Raw genomic sequence first — 16710 nt, forward strand, 5'->3', positions numbered from 1 at the left:
CTGTTTGGCGCGCACGGGCTAACGAGCGACCTCATTTTTTTATTTGGTACTGGTCTCACGCATGCTTTAGTGACATTTTATACATATGTTCCTCTAAAACATTCTATTGCGAACACATTGATACCAAAATGAAACACGTACATCAAAAAATAAGGTCACAACACTGAAAAGAGTATACACTTTTCAGTAGTGGTGTAGCCGCTGTGCCTTGGTCATGCGGTAACAGGTAACACTTCCCTGACTTCCCACGTTATAGCGGGTGGGGCGGGAACACGATTTGGACTTGATATTCATATATTCGTATAGGAAATTTTATTGCGATCACAGTGATACCAAAATGGACGATGTAGGACAAGTCTGGAGGTGATAAACCTGAAAAGAGTAAAAACATTTCATCGCTGTTTGGCGTGCACGGCTAACGAGCGACCTAGTTTTTTATTTGGTGCCAGTCTCACTGGCTTTAATGACATTTTATACATATGTTCCTCTAGAACATTCAATTGCGAACACATTGGTACTAAAATGAAACACGTACATTAATAAATAAGGTCACAACACTGAAAAGAGTATACACTTTTCAGTGTTGGCACTTGATTGCCCGACACGCCAGGCGCACAAGGGGGAAAGTTACATGGCCGCCTGCTGGGAGCGCGATAGTGTTAAGAAACCTGCAGACGACCTGGGAGACCTTAAGCCCTAAAACAGGGAACGAAAGAAATCAGATCAACCCAAAGCGTCTCCCCAGCCACGGCACGCAGGTAACAGCGAAGAGCCGCAACAGGACAACACATGACGCACCCCCGGCCGAACCAACCAAGAATCAATAACCCAAGGACCCCTCCGGAAATCAGGCGTCTCGACCTTTGCCAGAAGGGCGGAGAAAGGCTGCAAACATACAAACCTACCACCATTACCAAAAGAGCAAAAATCCCTGCGCCGGAGGAGAGCCGGAAGCTCCCCGACTCGACCCGCAGAGGCCAATGCCAACAAAATACAGTATGGCCTTTGAAAGAATCTTGAACCGAAAGGGCTACCACAAACTGAGGAGAGGAAAGATAAGAAGGCACCCTGATTAAGGACCAGGATGGCTCAGGCGGCACATGAGCAGGCCGGGGGTGAAACATGAGAAAGCGTACGGAATGGGGCGGATGTGACGTCCACCCCAAACACAAGCTGGAGTGGCTCCGCCAGCGCCGCACGATACGAGGTGACAGTAAGAAGCATCATTTAACAGTCCTGAAAACCCAAGAAAGGACAAGACAACCCAACGCGAAAGAGAAGACAACGAAGAGCAAGAAATGGCGAATAGAAATGCCAGAAACATCATACTGTCGCCGAGACGAAGCTTGCGGTTGGGACACCATCAACGAAGCCACCTGATCACCATAGAGACGGTGATACACCCGGGTCAAAAGACCAGATGCGAAGAGCTGAGGAGAAGGCCGAACCAGTCAAGTACAGGACCGGTCCAACCTTCCGAAAGAGACGGGGCCGCGGGAAACGCCCCGGGTTCGGACACCTATCAAGCAGCGTCGGAAAAAAATGGGCCAGTCCTTAAGCGACCATGAGGACTACTCTCCTTGGGAAGGACTCCAACCGAGCCAGAACTCGAAGCAACAGCTGAATCAGGAGAACAGGAACAGGTAACTCCACCTCGACCAGTCCTGAAGAAAGGCATCCACCGCGAACGCCTCGCAGGCGGGTAAGGGTGCCACATACAATGGGAGACGCCGAGACCACGCAGACACAAAGTTGTCCGGCACAACTAACGAAATGAGTCAGCGACGACTGGCCAATCTGTGAACAGAGGAATGAACCGAGACAGGCCGTCGACCAGGACTTAGGACACACCCCGGACATGAAACGCGCAGCTAGCCAAACGCCAAGAATCCAGCAGACAAGCCACTCGAAGGGACCAACCCCAAAGGTCAAGGACCTAAGAGAATCCTTGTGGTTCCGCCAATGACCCAACAGAGTATAGTCCGAATGGAGCCAGATGGTAGAGCCCTGAGTGACCTGAACCCTCTGAAGCGCAAACCCGACAGCCACAAACTCTCGAACCGTGCTGTGAACCCGATGGACGGATAGACCCCACCATCCCTGGCCAACTTGGTGAGCACTGGTCACAAAACCCCAGCCAGAAGATGACCCATCCGTGAACACATCGAGTGAAGGCTTGGGGAGGCACTAAAGCACGGAACCCCGAAAACCTGCCCAAGCCAGCCCCTCCCCAGGCCCCAAGGTCCTCCTCCCCAAGACCCGGGGCCGAGTCCTCCCCCCCCCCAAGCATCGACCCCCACTACACAAGGCCGCGCAGACTTAGAAGCCGGACAGAAGGGGGCCCACTGGTCAGACCCAGAGGCTTTGGCCGGGTAAGTAGACTCGAATGCCTCCGTCGCCACACCGGAAGAGGCATCCCCCGAGGCTGCCCAAGTCTCACGACCAACTAACCCCTGCCCCGACTCCGAAACCCTCAGACGTTTTGGAGCCGGAAGCAGGGGAGGGGGACCAGAACAAACGACAGGAGGGAAGGACGAGGAGGTGCAGACTGAACCAGGGTGAGGCGACCTCCACCCCCCAAGTTCGGGTCCCTATTAGCAAAACGGGGCATCCGGGTGAGCAACCAACCGAGTGCGTTGCAACAAACGAAACCTAGAATGAACTCAGGGTCCAAAGTGTCACCGACCCAACAGGCAGCGTGATGGAGGCAAAAGCCGTGAGGGTCGCCCGGAGACAAGGGGACCGAACAACCCTTAAACTCGCATTAAGAGAGGGGGGACCCTGGGGTCACATCCATCAGACCCACGCATCCCCTAGGGGATTCCCAGGGTCCTGAGTGTTTACTATAAGAGGACTCGCGCTCAGGTAAACCCAGGCAGGGTACTGCTAACCGGCCCCCAAAATTACCAGACAAACCGTCTACAGTAGAACCCCAGGGACGTGTACACTCACGGGGACCTAGCAGAGGGCACTGCCAAGTATCAGGATGAGGCCAAACACCAGTGGCAAGTAGGGCAGAACCCCCTACCAAGGCAAAAACAAAAAGAAAACAAAACCCCACAAGAGGACAGCGTACCCCAAGGAACAGAGCCAGCCGCTGTGATTGGTGACAACAAGCTGCACAGCACCCTGCACCCCTTACCAGTGCAAAACTGCCTCCTATCCTAAGGTAAACTAGAGAAACAAAACACCCAAGTACCCAAATGGTGGCCGAAAAACCGAGCAGTTAAACGAACCCACAGAGACAGATCCCAAGGAACCTGTGGATCTGCTCCAAGCTCCAAGGGCAGTACTTATAGGGCACCTAGGGAAGGGAACCCTATGCGCATGCAGCCCGAGTACTGAAGAGTAACTCCTGCCTCTCGCACCCCTGGAGAACAGTCCGCCACACACAAGGCACATCGCCGTAAAAGTCTGGAGCCAGAGAACACTATAGCATCAGCCTCAAGAACTGGGGGTGTAGATCGCCGGCGTGGTAGGTCTGGGGCTCCCCCTTCTCCCTCCCGGGTAGGGGGGAGCTGTACAGATGGCGGCGCGGCAACAAAGTGATGTCACACTAGTTTGCTCGTTTTTGTTTGAGGAGTTCTATCCACTTGTTCGACTTTTGGTAGCAATATTTTCACCAGAATAGGGGTTTGTTTTAGGATGCTTGCCTTTCTGGGTGCCTGACCCAGTCAATGGCAGACACAGAATGCTTCCAACCACATGGGGGGGCTTCTATAGGTCATTGCTCCCCCTGCCTCTCTGAGGGGGTCAGGTTCTGGCCATGGTCCCTGGTAGGCCCAAAGAACTTCATAAATATGACTGACGCCAAAGTCTGACATTAGCATATCAGCCTGGATAGCTCTGGGGAGCCATAAGGGCTCCCCCCATTAAAGAAAAAAAAAAGCTCCAGGAGGTAAAAGAAATGCAAAACCGAAGCCAAGCAGAGGCAGATCCCAAGGTGACTTGAGGAAGGTAGCCCCAAGCCCCAAGGGCTGTACTTACAGGGCACCTTCCCTAGGTGCCCTGTAAGTACAGGGCACCCTGAAAACGCTGATGTAATTTATACAGATTTTGCAAAAGCTTTTGATAAATGTGACCATGGTGTTATTGCACATAAAATGCGTTCAAAAGGAATTGCCGGGAAGATAGGCAGATGGATCTACAATTTCCTGACTAGCAGAACCCAATGTGTAATAGTCAACAAAATAAAATCCAGCCCATCAACCGTGAAGAGCTCAGTCCCCCAGGGTACTGTGCTTGCTCCAGTACTTTTTCTCATCCTCATATCGGACATAAACCAGAACACAACCTATAGCACTGTATCATCCTTTGCAGATGACACTAGGATTTTCATGAGAGTTGGCAACATAGAGGACACGGCAAACCTCCAATCAGATGTAGATCAGGTCTTTCTATGGGCTACAGAAAATAATATGGTGTTTAACGAGGATAAGTTCCAGCTCATGCGCTACGGAAAAATTTAAAATATAAAAACAGAAACCACGTACAAAACTCAGGCAAATCATAACAGAACGAAAAGGCAATGTGAAGGATCTGGGTGTACTCATGTCAGAAGACCTTACCTTTAAGGAACACAATAAAGTAGCTGTCACAACTGCAAGAAAAATGACAGGTTGGATAACAAGAACTTTTCACACTAGAGATGCTATACCGATGATGATACTTTTCAAAACGCTTGTGCTCTCTAGAGTGGAGTACTGCTGCACAATGACAGCCCCTTTCAAAGCTGGAGAAATTGCCGACCTGGAGAGAGTGCAGAGATCCTTTACTGCTAGAATCCACTCAGTAAAACATCTAAATTACTGGGACCGACTAAAGAGCCTAAATCTGTACTCCCTTGAGCGCAGGCGGGAGAGATACATAATAATTTACATGTGGAAAATAATTGAGGGGCTGGTCCCAAACCTGCACACAGAAATAACATCACATGAGACCAGAAGACATGGCAGGATGTGCAGAATACCCCCGTTGAAAAGCAGAGGTGCAACAGGTACTCTGAGAGAGAACTCTATCAACATCAGAGGCCCGAGACTGTTCAACACGCTTCCACTACACATAAGGGGCATAACTGGCCAACCCCTCACAGTGTTCAAGAGAGAACTGGATAAGCACCTCCAAAGGATACCTGATCAACCAGGCTGTGACTCATACGTCAGGCTGCGAGCAACAGCGTCTAACAGCCTGGTTGCTGGACTGGTCTAACAGTCCAGCAACCAGGAGGCCTGGTCGACGACCGGGCCACGGGGACACTAAGCCCCGGAAGCACCTCAAGGTAACCTCAAGGTAAGGTGACCGTAGGCGCATGCAGCCGGAGTGCTTGTGAAATTACTCCTGGCTCACGCCCCACTAGAGAAACAGCACCACACCACAATGCACAGAGCTGGAGGACAGGAAAACAGTAGCCAGAGTCACACAACCATTGAGAATAACATCAGCCTAAGAACTGGGATGTGGATAGCTAGTGTAAGGGTCTGGGGTTCCCCCTTCCACCTCCCGGGAAGGGGGAAGCTGTGCAGATAAGTGGTGCAGCGACGTGGTGACGTCATGCTCGTTTACACGTTTTCGTTTGGTGGAGTTCTGTCCACTAGTTCGTCTTTCAGTAGCAATTTTTTAACCAGAATAGGGGTTTGTTTTAGAGCGCTTACCTTTCTGGGTGTTTGACCCGGTTGATGGCAGACATAGAATGCTTCCAACCACACGGAGGTTTCTATAGGCCATTGCTCCTTGTGCCTCTCTGATTGGGCCAGGTTCCGGCTCGTGGTCCCCGGTAGGCCTAAAACTCCAGTCACACTGACTGATGCCAAAGTCTAATATATCCATTTCAGCCTGGATAGCTCTGGGGGGAGCCTTAGGTGCCCCCCCCCCAGAAAACACTAAATTACACCAATAATATATGAGTGCCCCTCCAAGTCAATGCCACTATTAGAGAGAAAAGTTCAGAAAAGATTATTGATAATAAAGGCTTGATACTTGCTTGATGGGGCTCTGGGAATTCTTCCACTCCCCCAAGTCTGGCCTTGGAGCAGCCCACAGGCCCACATTTCCACCACAGCCCGGTTGGTCCGGCACTCCTTGGAGAAAATTATCTAGTTTTCTCTTGAAAATTTTCATGGTTGTTCCAGCAATATTTCTTATACTCCCTGGGAAGCTGCTGAACAACCGTGGACTTCTGATGTTTATAAAGTGTTCTCTGATTTTGCCTATGGCATCCCTTCACTACTTTTAATGCATATTAACAGAAATTTATTTACCCAAGTCTTGAGAGAGCTGGTGTATCCACTGGGTTCCTTTGTGGCATACGATCATAAATTGAGCTGCTTTCCCCTGAGCTTGAAGGCTTGGGTGTCTCTCGCTTGTCTGGGGTGTTTGCTTTCCGCTGGAAAACAAAAAAGAAAAGATCCTTCCTCATTATCATTAGATTCAATTCTTGTAAGAGGGAGGGGGAGGGAATTATCAGAGGAAAGGGCCAAGCCATTATGACTATATAGCACTTGGAAGGGATCAGGATAAGGATTTCGGATGGGAAGGAATGGTGCCCAACTACTTATATCGTCGTGGATTTGCAGCCACTGATTTGTAGTGGCTGCAAATCAGGAGTGATGGGTTACGGATGCCTCTGGCCAAACTCTGATAGAAACATTGAAATTCTGATAGCACATTGAAATTTAACTGAAGTCAAAATCATTCATTACCTACATAAATCAGTGAGGCTCTCAGCTACTCTCTCCCAACCTGATCTCAGGGCATGGACAGACCTTTACTGTTATATCTCTCATTAAGTACTTTCTTACTTTACCTGTGAATTTTTTTAAAATATAGGCTCATCACACACATTTCACACATTCACGTAAAATTAGAATTCTGATTATTAATCTCTCTCTGAAACAATCTTCCAATAGTTTTTCACCTTCTTAAAAGCTAATAATCACTTTTTCAAAACCCAATTTACCTATATTGATGATAATTTTACTGAATACTGAAGTTATATAATAAATATCCTCCAATAATTCATATATCCAGGACAACTGGGACAAATAATTCATCTGGTACAGCAACAAAAGGATCACAAGAACTGAACAAACACAACATTCATCTAGCTCTTTGGTTAGATCAAAATATATTGGCTGACACACAAACAGGAAATTGACCCAAAAGGGATGTGGCTCTATGGTATGTGCATCAACATTCACAACCTTTCTCCATACCTGTATTCTCTCTCTCTCTTCTCGTTCTCTTTCTGCCTGTTTTCTTAACCTTTCTTCTCGTTTTCTTGCTAACTGGCTATTAGGAACAGGCTTGAATGTGAGATCAGTGCGGGTGCACGAGTTGAAATCTCCACGATTCCAGTGACGCAGGAAACTACAATTGAAAACACAATATGTAATATCATTTGCCGAGAATTTTAAAACTAATGTACTAATGTATAAGCAAATGATTGTAAGTCAAGTACATTTTATATAAACACAAGAGAAACCCTAAATGTTAGAGCAAGATTGCTGTACTTGCTGCTTCTTACCAAATAAATGTCCAAATAAATACAAAATTAATAAAATAAATAGGTGAAAAATACATTACAAAGTTTGTGAAATTTCTCTCCTAAGGTTAGGAGGAACAAGATTAATACATAGATATATACTGTAATGAATTTTTACTGGAAGTTAAGCTAATTTCTGGTAAATGCCTAAATTTTAAATTTACACACGAGCTTACAAAAAAGATACTCATGATAACTACATTCACTGATGAGTTGATAAAAATTGGATAAGGCCAACCAATTTGCTTTAGCAAAATTTAGTTGAACATTATACTTATGGACCTGTAGCATTTAACTCTTACAATAATTGCTTACATAGAGTTTTCACATGATACATATTGAGGCTGTTTGTGATAGTCAAGTTTGTTGTATATGTGATCAGTTTTATGCTCCACCAACCAACCAACCAAATATATATTATATATATATTATATATTATATATATATTATATATTATATATATATATATATATATATATATATATATATATATATATATATATATATATATCCACAATAATTTTTAAATTTAATTCACATCAGGCATCACAGTCATTTTCAGTGCTAGCATGTGTAAAACACTTTCGATAACATTTACAGATTTCAAGCTGTTGTACAAAGCAAGACAAGAGTGGCACAGTTGAAAACACATACCAATCAAAATATTTCATGTGGCACAACCCACTAAGACAGCAAAAAAATTAAAAAGGAAAAGCATAATATTCCCTAGTAAAACTACATATTAATGACTACATAAGGGTCCATTTGATTAACTATTTACCTAAAGCCTTTTAAAAGTCATCCACAGACTTACATTGCACTTTCAGAACGATGAAATTCCGAGTCTTCTATCTTTGGTTCTGGGGAAGGTTCCCTGTGAGAAGGTAGGTCATCATCACCATCATCGTGTTCTTCTCCTTCATGAACAGTGGCTCCAGTGTTATGGGTAGATGCAGGACCTCCTGGATATGCTGGGTGGCTTGGTGGCACTGTGGCTGGCAAGGCCTGAGTTGTAGGTGGCTGGCCAGGAGCAGGTGTAGGAGGCTGAGTTAGATTCACAGGCATACTAGGAGGCTTCACAACAGGTCCTGTATGAGCTGCTGGAGGTGTGGGCATTGTGGTTCCTGCTGATGAAACTGGAACCATACCAGGAGGCAATCCAGGTGGCAATCCAGGTGGCAATCCAGGTGGCAATCCAGGTGGCAATCCAGGTGACATTCCTGGCAACCCAACGGCAGGTCCCGGTGGACGCAAACCAGGTGGTACTGGTGGCGGCTGACTAGATGGCAGCTTACTTGGGGAGGAGAGGTGGGAAGGTGCTCCAGAGCGGCTAGCATACACTGGTAGCCCTAGATGAGAAGCTGAATGTGATCCTAGTGTTGGTGATGGCTTTGTTGTGGTTGATGAGGTTGTTACAGTTGATGATGATATTGCAAACGATACAGGATTTGGGGAAACTCTACTAGAACTTCCCGATGAAGAAACAGGGATAAAAGGCCCATTACTATTAGGACGTTGTGAAGGTGACTGTGGTCGATGTGATGTAGATCGAGGATGTCCATGATAAAATTGGATGGGAAGTGGATAACCATAGGGTGCGTAAGGGTAAGGATATCCAGGTATGGTGAGATGAGCAGGCAAAGATGATAAAGTTGTGACAGATGTAACACTTGGAGGACAAGTCGAGATTGGAGGCTTAATATCGTGCCGATATTCCGATTTGAATTCCGCAATGATTTCTGGCCTATCACTCCTTTCTAATTTTATTTCAGGCTTTGGTTCAGACTTAATTAATTCACTTTTAAATCCATCACTCAACATAGGAAGCTGTTCATACTTAATTTTCTCAGTTCTTGGTACAAGTTCAGGTTCACGCTTTATTTGCTCTGGCTTAATGATTCCAGGAGGACCAGAATATTGGGGAATGTTTGAACCAGGTATTAAAGGTGAGCGTGATGATACCAATGGGAGGCTTGCAGGAGGTGTTCCTGATAATCCAACAGTGTATGCTGCAGGTGCAGGACTTCCTCTTGCCACAGAGACAGTGGTGGAAGGTGCTTGACTAACTGGAGGATTTGATGTTCCTGTTTGGGGATAGCCATGGACAGCAGATGGTCTTAAAGCAGGGTGAATTCCTGGAGAAAATCTGACAGCCTCAGGTTCTGATTTGATTTTGATAGGTTTGTCTTGCGTAGTAGGTGGTGTTCCTGGTAATGTAGAAAGCGTACTATGTGGTACACTACTAATAGGTGCTCTCACTACAGATCCACGCTCTTCAAAATTTATACTTGTTACAGGTCGCAATGCATTAGATACAGTTGTCGTTGTGACTGGAGATGTGGTAGATAACCCAACAGATGCTACAGGAGCTACTACAGTAAGGGAAGATGGCCTGGTGGCACTGGGAGTAACAAGCTGCGGGACAGGAGGAACACGGTTTCCAGAAACTACTGGCCTATTATGACCCTGATTTATGACACTGCTCATAGTTGATATGACTGGGGCAGATGATACGACTGCTTGTTTATATTGAGTGACAACTGGCGACTGTGTTGTTGACACAGTAGTAGTAAGGCGACCCGTTACTTGTCCTTGTACTGCTGAGCCACTGTGAGCTGGAGGAGGCACTAAACCTCCAGGAGACAACCTTGGTATTGCAGCAGCAGCTGCTAGCGAAGACTGCACTACACTACTCCATGTTGGCTGCACCTGAGCAGTGCTTGTTACACCACATGTGGTAGAAACTGGAATATTGGGAGGTGCAGGAGAACCAGGCATGACTGGCCATACTGTTCCTGAGTGCATCAGCTGTCGAGGCTTTGCTGGGGGAGCAGGCGATGGTGATGAAACTGACATAGGAATGAGATGCGATGAAATTGATGGTGAAGGTGATGACGGCACTGTTGTGGTAGTAGTACAAGTGGTTGGAGTGACAGTTGGAACTGGAATGTGAATAGGAATGGGGGTAGATGTCGCAGTAGTAGCTGTTGTAACTGCAAGAGTATGTATGGGTAAGGCAGTAACTATAGGAGTTGTTACTGAAGTTGTAATGGTAGCAGTTGTAGTTGTAGTGGTGATGGTGGCAGTAGTTGTGGTAGCTGTTGATGTGACCACAGCAGTGGTAGAAATGGGATGATATGCTCCAGAAGTAACCGATGCTTCTGAACGGGGAGGTGCAACTGGGTGAAGTTGTGGAGTTGGCGTCGATGGAGCAATTGGAGACGGGGAACTCGGATCACCACTTCCACCATCACCTTCATCAGAACTTTCCTCTGAACTAAGACCAGATATCTGAAAAAACAACACCCTTCATAAAATATCTTTAAAAATTAACAACACATTAACAAATATACAATCAGTCTTTGTATTGACATTAGTACCTGCAACTTTGGGGTTTTCCTCATACAGGACCTAGTTCACTGCAGGTGCCTTGTCAACAGTCCACTTCTCACTGTTTTAAGCCCTTGATAACCGGAATCACCACACTTGATAGTTCAGCGAGACTGGGGGCTCTGCATTTGCATGGAGCCCGTGTTTGTGGGCCACTGCACAGTTTGGAGGGTGGGGGAGGGTCCTCACAGAAGGGTCCTATGCAGGGTCCCCTACAGCATAGGGCACCTGTATTCTGTAGGTCCTAAAACCCAGCACTGTAGGGTTCTAGGCAGTTTACTCTCTAGTTCACCTAGTGGGTTTGGCTGTCAGTGCTCTCATTTGTAGCAAACCTTTGAACTTTCTCAAATTTTGCTTCATACTTTAGTAGATGGTAGATTCAACAACAAAGCTATATATTCTAGTATATGCTAAACATAGATCATGTAGAATTTCTTGAACTTACTTATCCAATTGCCACTGATATTTTTCTATTATATCTATACCCAGTTCTTTGTCCTTTTGTGACTCAAGCATTTGCCCTACCATCACTGTATACTCACCCTGTGCCCTACTCATGACCAACCAATATTGCCTAACCTTACATTTGCTTCAGTTAACCCTTAAATGGTGCATGGCTATATACCATTTGACACCCACAGGCACACAAAAAAAAAATTATTTTTTCTTCCTAACCTATTAATTTGTGTTCACTGATCATGGTAAAAATAATAAAAAAGTCATAAGTGGCATATATTGCCCGCTATAGGGTGGGGAAGTCTGGCAAAAAACAGGTGCTGACTCAGCGTGCGTCCCAGGTGGTCTGTTGCTTGCCAGCTGTCAGGCTGGAGTTGCCACAAAGAGATAATTACCTAATTATTTCAATGTCTCTGATTGATTTTTCGTAGTTTTTTGCTGTAATATTATTCAATAGTGTGTAGTGTGATATATAATAAAATGAGTGAATCATCACTGTACTCAAAAATATGGTGTGCATATTGTTGATTCAATTATATTCATCAAACAGTGAACAAATACTTTGTCGGTTATTACACTATATACACAGGTTATATATAAGTATCTGCATGTTTTGTTCACCATAACGAACCACTAAGTTGCTATTATGAGTCAAAAAGTAACGAGGAGTGACTGCCGTGTACCAGCCAGCCACTCACGCCCTCCCTCAACACCTCACTCACCCACATTCTCCTCCCACAATACTGTTTTTGCTTTTATTTACTATATACAGATGCTATATATAAGTATCTACATTCGTGTTCACCATAACGAACCACTAAGTTGGTACGCTGAGTGGCAGTGGCAGCGAGAGGCAGCCCGCCACTGGCTGCCACTCCCTCCCTCCCTCACCTCACTTGCCACAATTCTCCACCCACCATACTGTTTTTGCTTTTATATACAGACGTTATATATAAGTATTTACATGTTTTGTTCACCATAAATGTACATCTAAGATTCTATGGTGAGTAAAGGCACAAAGACGTAGGACCTCACACAGTCAGCTGATGGCTGCCGCCCTCAAGGCCAGACACACTAATATTTCTCCTCCAACAATACTGTTTGTGGTGTTATTACACTATATACACACATTATATATAAATATCTACCTGTTTTATTCACCATACTTGTACAAGTAAACTGGTATGGTGCCCAAAGACCATCGTGGTTACCAGTAAACAACCTGATAAATCATGCAGACGACGCCACCGCCCTCACCAAAATGGCGGTTCCCAACCTACTCCTCTTGCTGTTTATACCCTCTATACACACGTTACATATAAGTATCTACATTTGTATTCACCACAGCAAACCACTAAGCTGGTATGGTGAGTGCAGTCAATAAAAGGTGACCACACACAGTCAGAAGACAACGCCACCACCCTCCCTCCCACAGCATTGCTCCTCCCTCCATGCAACACAGCGCTAAATATCACCACAATCCTGCTATTATCAGAACCCTGGTCAGTTTTATCACAGTCATGGGTCTTCTGTAATAATATCATCGCTACATAATAGCATGAACAAGTATATTATGGCATTTTTAGGCGATGCTGTGGTCACAAGTTGAACAGCAGTGCTGTGAGCTCATGCTGCGTGCATCAGGCTTGGTAGCTCACTCAATACTGAGGCCCCTAACACCCAGGAATTTGGCCCACGATTTTTTTTTAAAAATGGCGTCTGTTTACAAGAGCCCTGATGAAGGTGTGGCGAACCCCGTGTATCCGCGGGCCGTTTAAATCTTGCGTAGTACTCCAAAGCATCATATGATGCGATGCGCAATTTAAGGGTTAAAGCCAATCATCTTGGACCATTTTAATAGTTTATCCAAGTTCACCTGCAACATTTTGCAAATCTCCCACATTGGCAGTTATGTCATTGACATTTATCAGAAACTGAATCCTAGTACTAAACCCTGTGATATTTTGCTCATTGTACCTTATAAATGTTATACTATTTATTTCAGTTAACACACACTAATTTTAGTTTAGATTACTGTACTTTAAAAGTAATATTAACAGGTATATATTTATCTAATGGAACATCTTGGGATATATAAAAATAATTCAATAAAAATGAATAAAGGCCGGAAAATACACACATCTCCACCACTGCGTTTCCTCTTGTTTGGCGTGGACGACCCAGAGGCTTCGTCAGGACCAAGCGTTCGCTTTACTCGTCGCACAGTCTTGTCCTCCACCTGCAACAGCACATTATGTACTTTCTATGGAGATGGACTACCATTTCATTAATCAATAAAAGCAATCAATGAAGGTACTGTAGTTCTTCCCATACAACATGTCTTTGTATCTGGGCAAATGTATTCTTTAAAACACCCTCTTCACAATTTATGTACATGAAATATATACTGTATTTGTGAATATACAGTAAATTACCTCCCTATTACTGCAAACACATACAGTTTAAATAAGAATAATTATCAGCATCATCTATGAATCTAAGACACGTGAATCCAATGGGGTGGACACTATAGCAATATGTTCTACATAGAGAAGAAATATATTCACACTATTTATTGCTTACCAAGGTAATAAATAGATGGATGTAAGGGAATGGAAGTTATTACCAGTTTATCATTACCTATTTGCATTAAGTGGCAAAAAGCTGCAGCCATGCGTTCCATCTTGTATATTTCATCATAAAAGTTTTAACAATTACAATGATTTTTTACAATGTCTCAAAATTTGTATGGAGTATATCCCAATATCCACCACTTGACTGGTAATACAAAAGTTATCCCTGTTGTCTTTTCTACACTTTTCCTAAACTATACCACATTGTTGCTCACAAATACCTGCTTGCTTCATACCTACTTGATGGGGTTCTGGGAGTTCTTCTACTCCCCAAGCCCGGCCTGAGGCCAGACTTGACGTGTGAGAGCTTGGTCAAGCAGGCTGTCGCTTGGAGTGACCCACAGGCCCCACACACCCACCACAGCTCGGTTGGTCCGGCACTTCTTGAAGAAAACTATTTAGTTTTTCTCTTGACAATGTCCATGGTTGTTCTGGCAATATTTTTTTATGCTCGCCGGAAAGATGTTGAACAACCGTGGACCTCTGATGTTTATACAGTGTTCTCTGATTGTGTCTATGGCACCCCCTGCTCTTCACTGGTTCTATTCTGCATTTTCTTCCATATCGTTCACTCCAGTACATTGTTATTTTACTGTATAGATTTGGGATCTGGCCCCTCCAGTATATTCCATGTGTATATTATTTGATATCTCTCTCGTTTCCTTTCTAGTGAGTACATTTGGAGAGCTTTGAGACGCTTCCAATAATTTAGGTGCTTTATCACGTCTATTTATGCTATACATGTTCTCTATACTCTATTTCAGCAATCTCTCCTGCTCTGCAGGGAAGCAGGAGTACTGGTACTCAGTGCTCAGTTTGCAGAGTACTGAGCAGTACTCAAGACAGGACAGCACAAGCCATCCCGTCTTGAGTACAATGCAGGTAGACATTAAAGAATACTTAACGGTTCAGAGTGCAACATGAAAGTTCTTTCATACAAATTCAAGCCATGTCCACATTCTTTTTGTCATCTTAACGTTTACCTGGTGACCTGTTATTGGTCTTGTCCAATCTTTGCCCTCCACATATTGTTTATTGTTGCTGACCAATACAGGGTGTAGCATCTCTGCTTGACGAAAATGCAGTGTGTTTTACAGATTCCATTGGCTATCCTTTTTTATATATATAAATTGAATGATTATCAATACTGTCCTCCTTACATTTAAGTCCTGATTTACGTAATTTCCCTTTTTCTCCAGTACCCTTATACGCCATTGTTTGTTATCAACCTGGAGGTGCTAATGCCCCAGGTTATGTTATGATGGCTGAAGGTGAGAGTGTTCAGAGCATTAATGGCAACATGAAGGAAGGCAATGAGGACAAGGAGGAGACAACAACAAAGAAAGCAATATACAATTCCTTATGGCAAGCTCTGGTCATATTATTAATTTCTTTGCAAAGATACATATTTAGTAAGATCTGAATAGCAAAAACCTGTAACAAGCTAAAGCTTGGTTTAAGAAATTATAGATCTCAGATGGGTTAAACTGTACCATGTGGTTTTACAAACTTAAACGTCACAGGGTATTCTTTACCTGGGAGGCTTGGATGGGTCATCTCCCCAGGGATTAAGGGATTAACAAGTTTAGGAAAACAAAATCGCTCGCTCTCTCTCGCTCTCGCTCGCTCTCTCTCGCGCTCGCTCGCTCTCTCTCGCGCTCGCTCGCTCTCTCTCGCGCGCTCGCTCGCTCTCTCTCGCGCGCTCGCTCGCTCTCTCTCGCGCTCGCTCGCTCTCTCTCGCGCTCGCTCGCTCTCTCTCGCGCTCGCTCGCTCTCTCTCGCGCGCTCGCTCGCTCTCTCTCGCGCGCTCGCTCGCTCTCTCTCGCGCGCTCGCTCGCTCTCTCTCGCGCGCTCGCTCGCTCTCGCGCTCGCTCGCTCTCGCGCTCGCTCGCTCTCGCGCTCGCTCGCTCTCTCTCGCGCGCTCGCTCGCTCTCGCGCTCGCTCGCTCTCTCTCGCGCGCTCGCTCGCTCTCGCGCTCGCTCGCTCTCTCTCGCGCGCTCGCTCGCTCTCGCGCTCGCTCGCTCTCTCTCGCGCGCTCGCTCGCTCTCGCGCTCGCTCGCTCTCTCTCGCGCGCTCGCTCGCTCGCTCTCTCTCGCGCGCTCGCTCGCTCTCGCGCGCTCGCTCGCTCTCGCGCTCGCTCGCTCTCGCGCGCTCGCTCGCTCTCGCGCTCGCTCGCTCTCTCTCGCGCGCTCGCTCGCTCTCGCGCTCGCTCGCTCTCTCTCGCGCGCTCGCTCTCGCGCTCGCTCGCTCTCTCTCGCGCGCTCGCTCGCTCTCGCGCTCGCTCTCTCTCTCTCGCGCGCTCGCTCTCTCTCTCTCTCTCTCTCGCGCGCTCGCTCTCTCTCTCTCTCTCTCGCGCGCGCTCGCTCTCTCTCTCTCTCTCTCTCGCGCGCTCGCTCTCTCTCTCTCTCTCTCTCGCGCGCTCGCTCTCTCTCTCTCTCTCTCTCGCGCGCTCGCTCTCTCTCTCTCTCTCTCTCGCGCGCTCGCTCTCTCTCTCTCTCTCTCTCGCGCGCTCGCTCGCTCTCTCTCTCTCTCTCGCGCGCTCGCTCGCTCTCTCTCTCTCTCTCGCGCGCTCGCTCGCTCTCTCTCTCTCTCTCGCGCGCTCGCTCGCTCTCTCTCTCTCTCTCGCGCGCTCGCTCGCTCTCTCTCTCGCGCGCTCGCTCGCTCTCTCTCTCTCGCGCGCTCGCTCGCTCTC

General features: G+C 46.3%; 1 protein-coding gene across 7 annotated transcripts in view; it reads right to left on the reverse strand.

Annotated features, from left to right (window-relative positions):
* Positions 1-16710, reverse strand: part of LOC123763872 (arginine-glutamic acid dipeptide repeats protein) — a 114893-nt gene that overhangs the window by 34265 nt on the left and 63918 nt on the right. For all 7 annotated transcript variants that reach the window (XM_069329960.1, XM_069329959.1, XM_069329962.1 and 4 more), the window contains 4 exons: positions 13527-13625; positions 8355-10831; positions 7212-7365; positions 6258-6382 (listed from right to left, as the gene is read on the reverse strand). In XM_069329960.1, the coding sequence (XP_069186061.1) occupies positions 6258-6382; positions 7212-7365; positions 8355-10831; positions 13527-13625 (2855 nt within the window). The remainder of the gene's footprint in view (positions 1-6257; positions 6383-7211; positions 7366-8354; positions 10832-13526; positions 13626-16710) is intronic.

The sequence above is a fragment of the Procambarus clarkii genome, chromosome 23, assembly GCF_040958095.1.
Source record: "Procambarus clarkii isolate CNS0578487 chromosome 23, FALCON_Pclarkii_2.0, whole genome shotgun sequence".
Classification (NCBI taxonomy): Eukaryota; Metazoa; Arthropoda; class Malacostraca; order Decapoda; family Cambaridae; genus Procambarus; species Procambarus clarkii.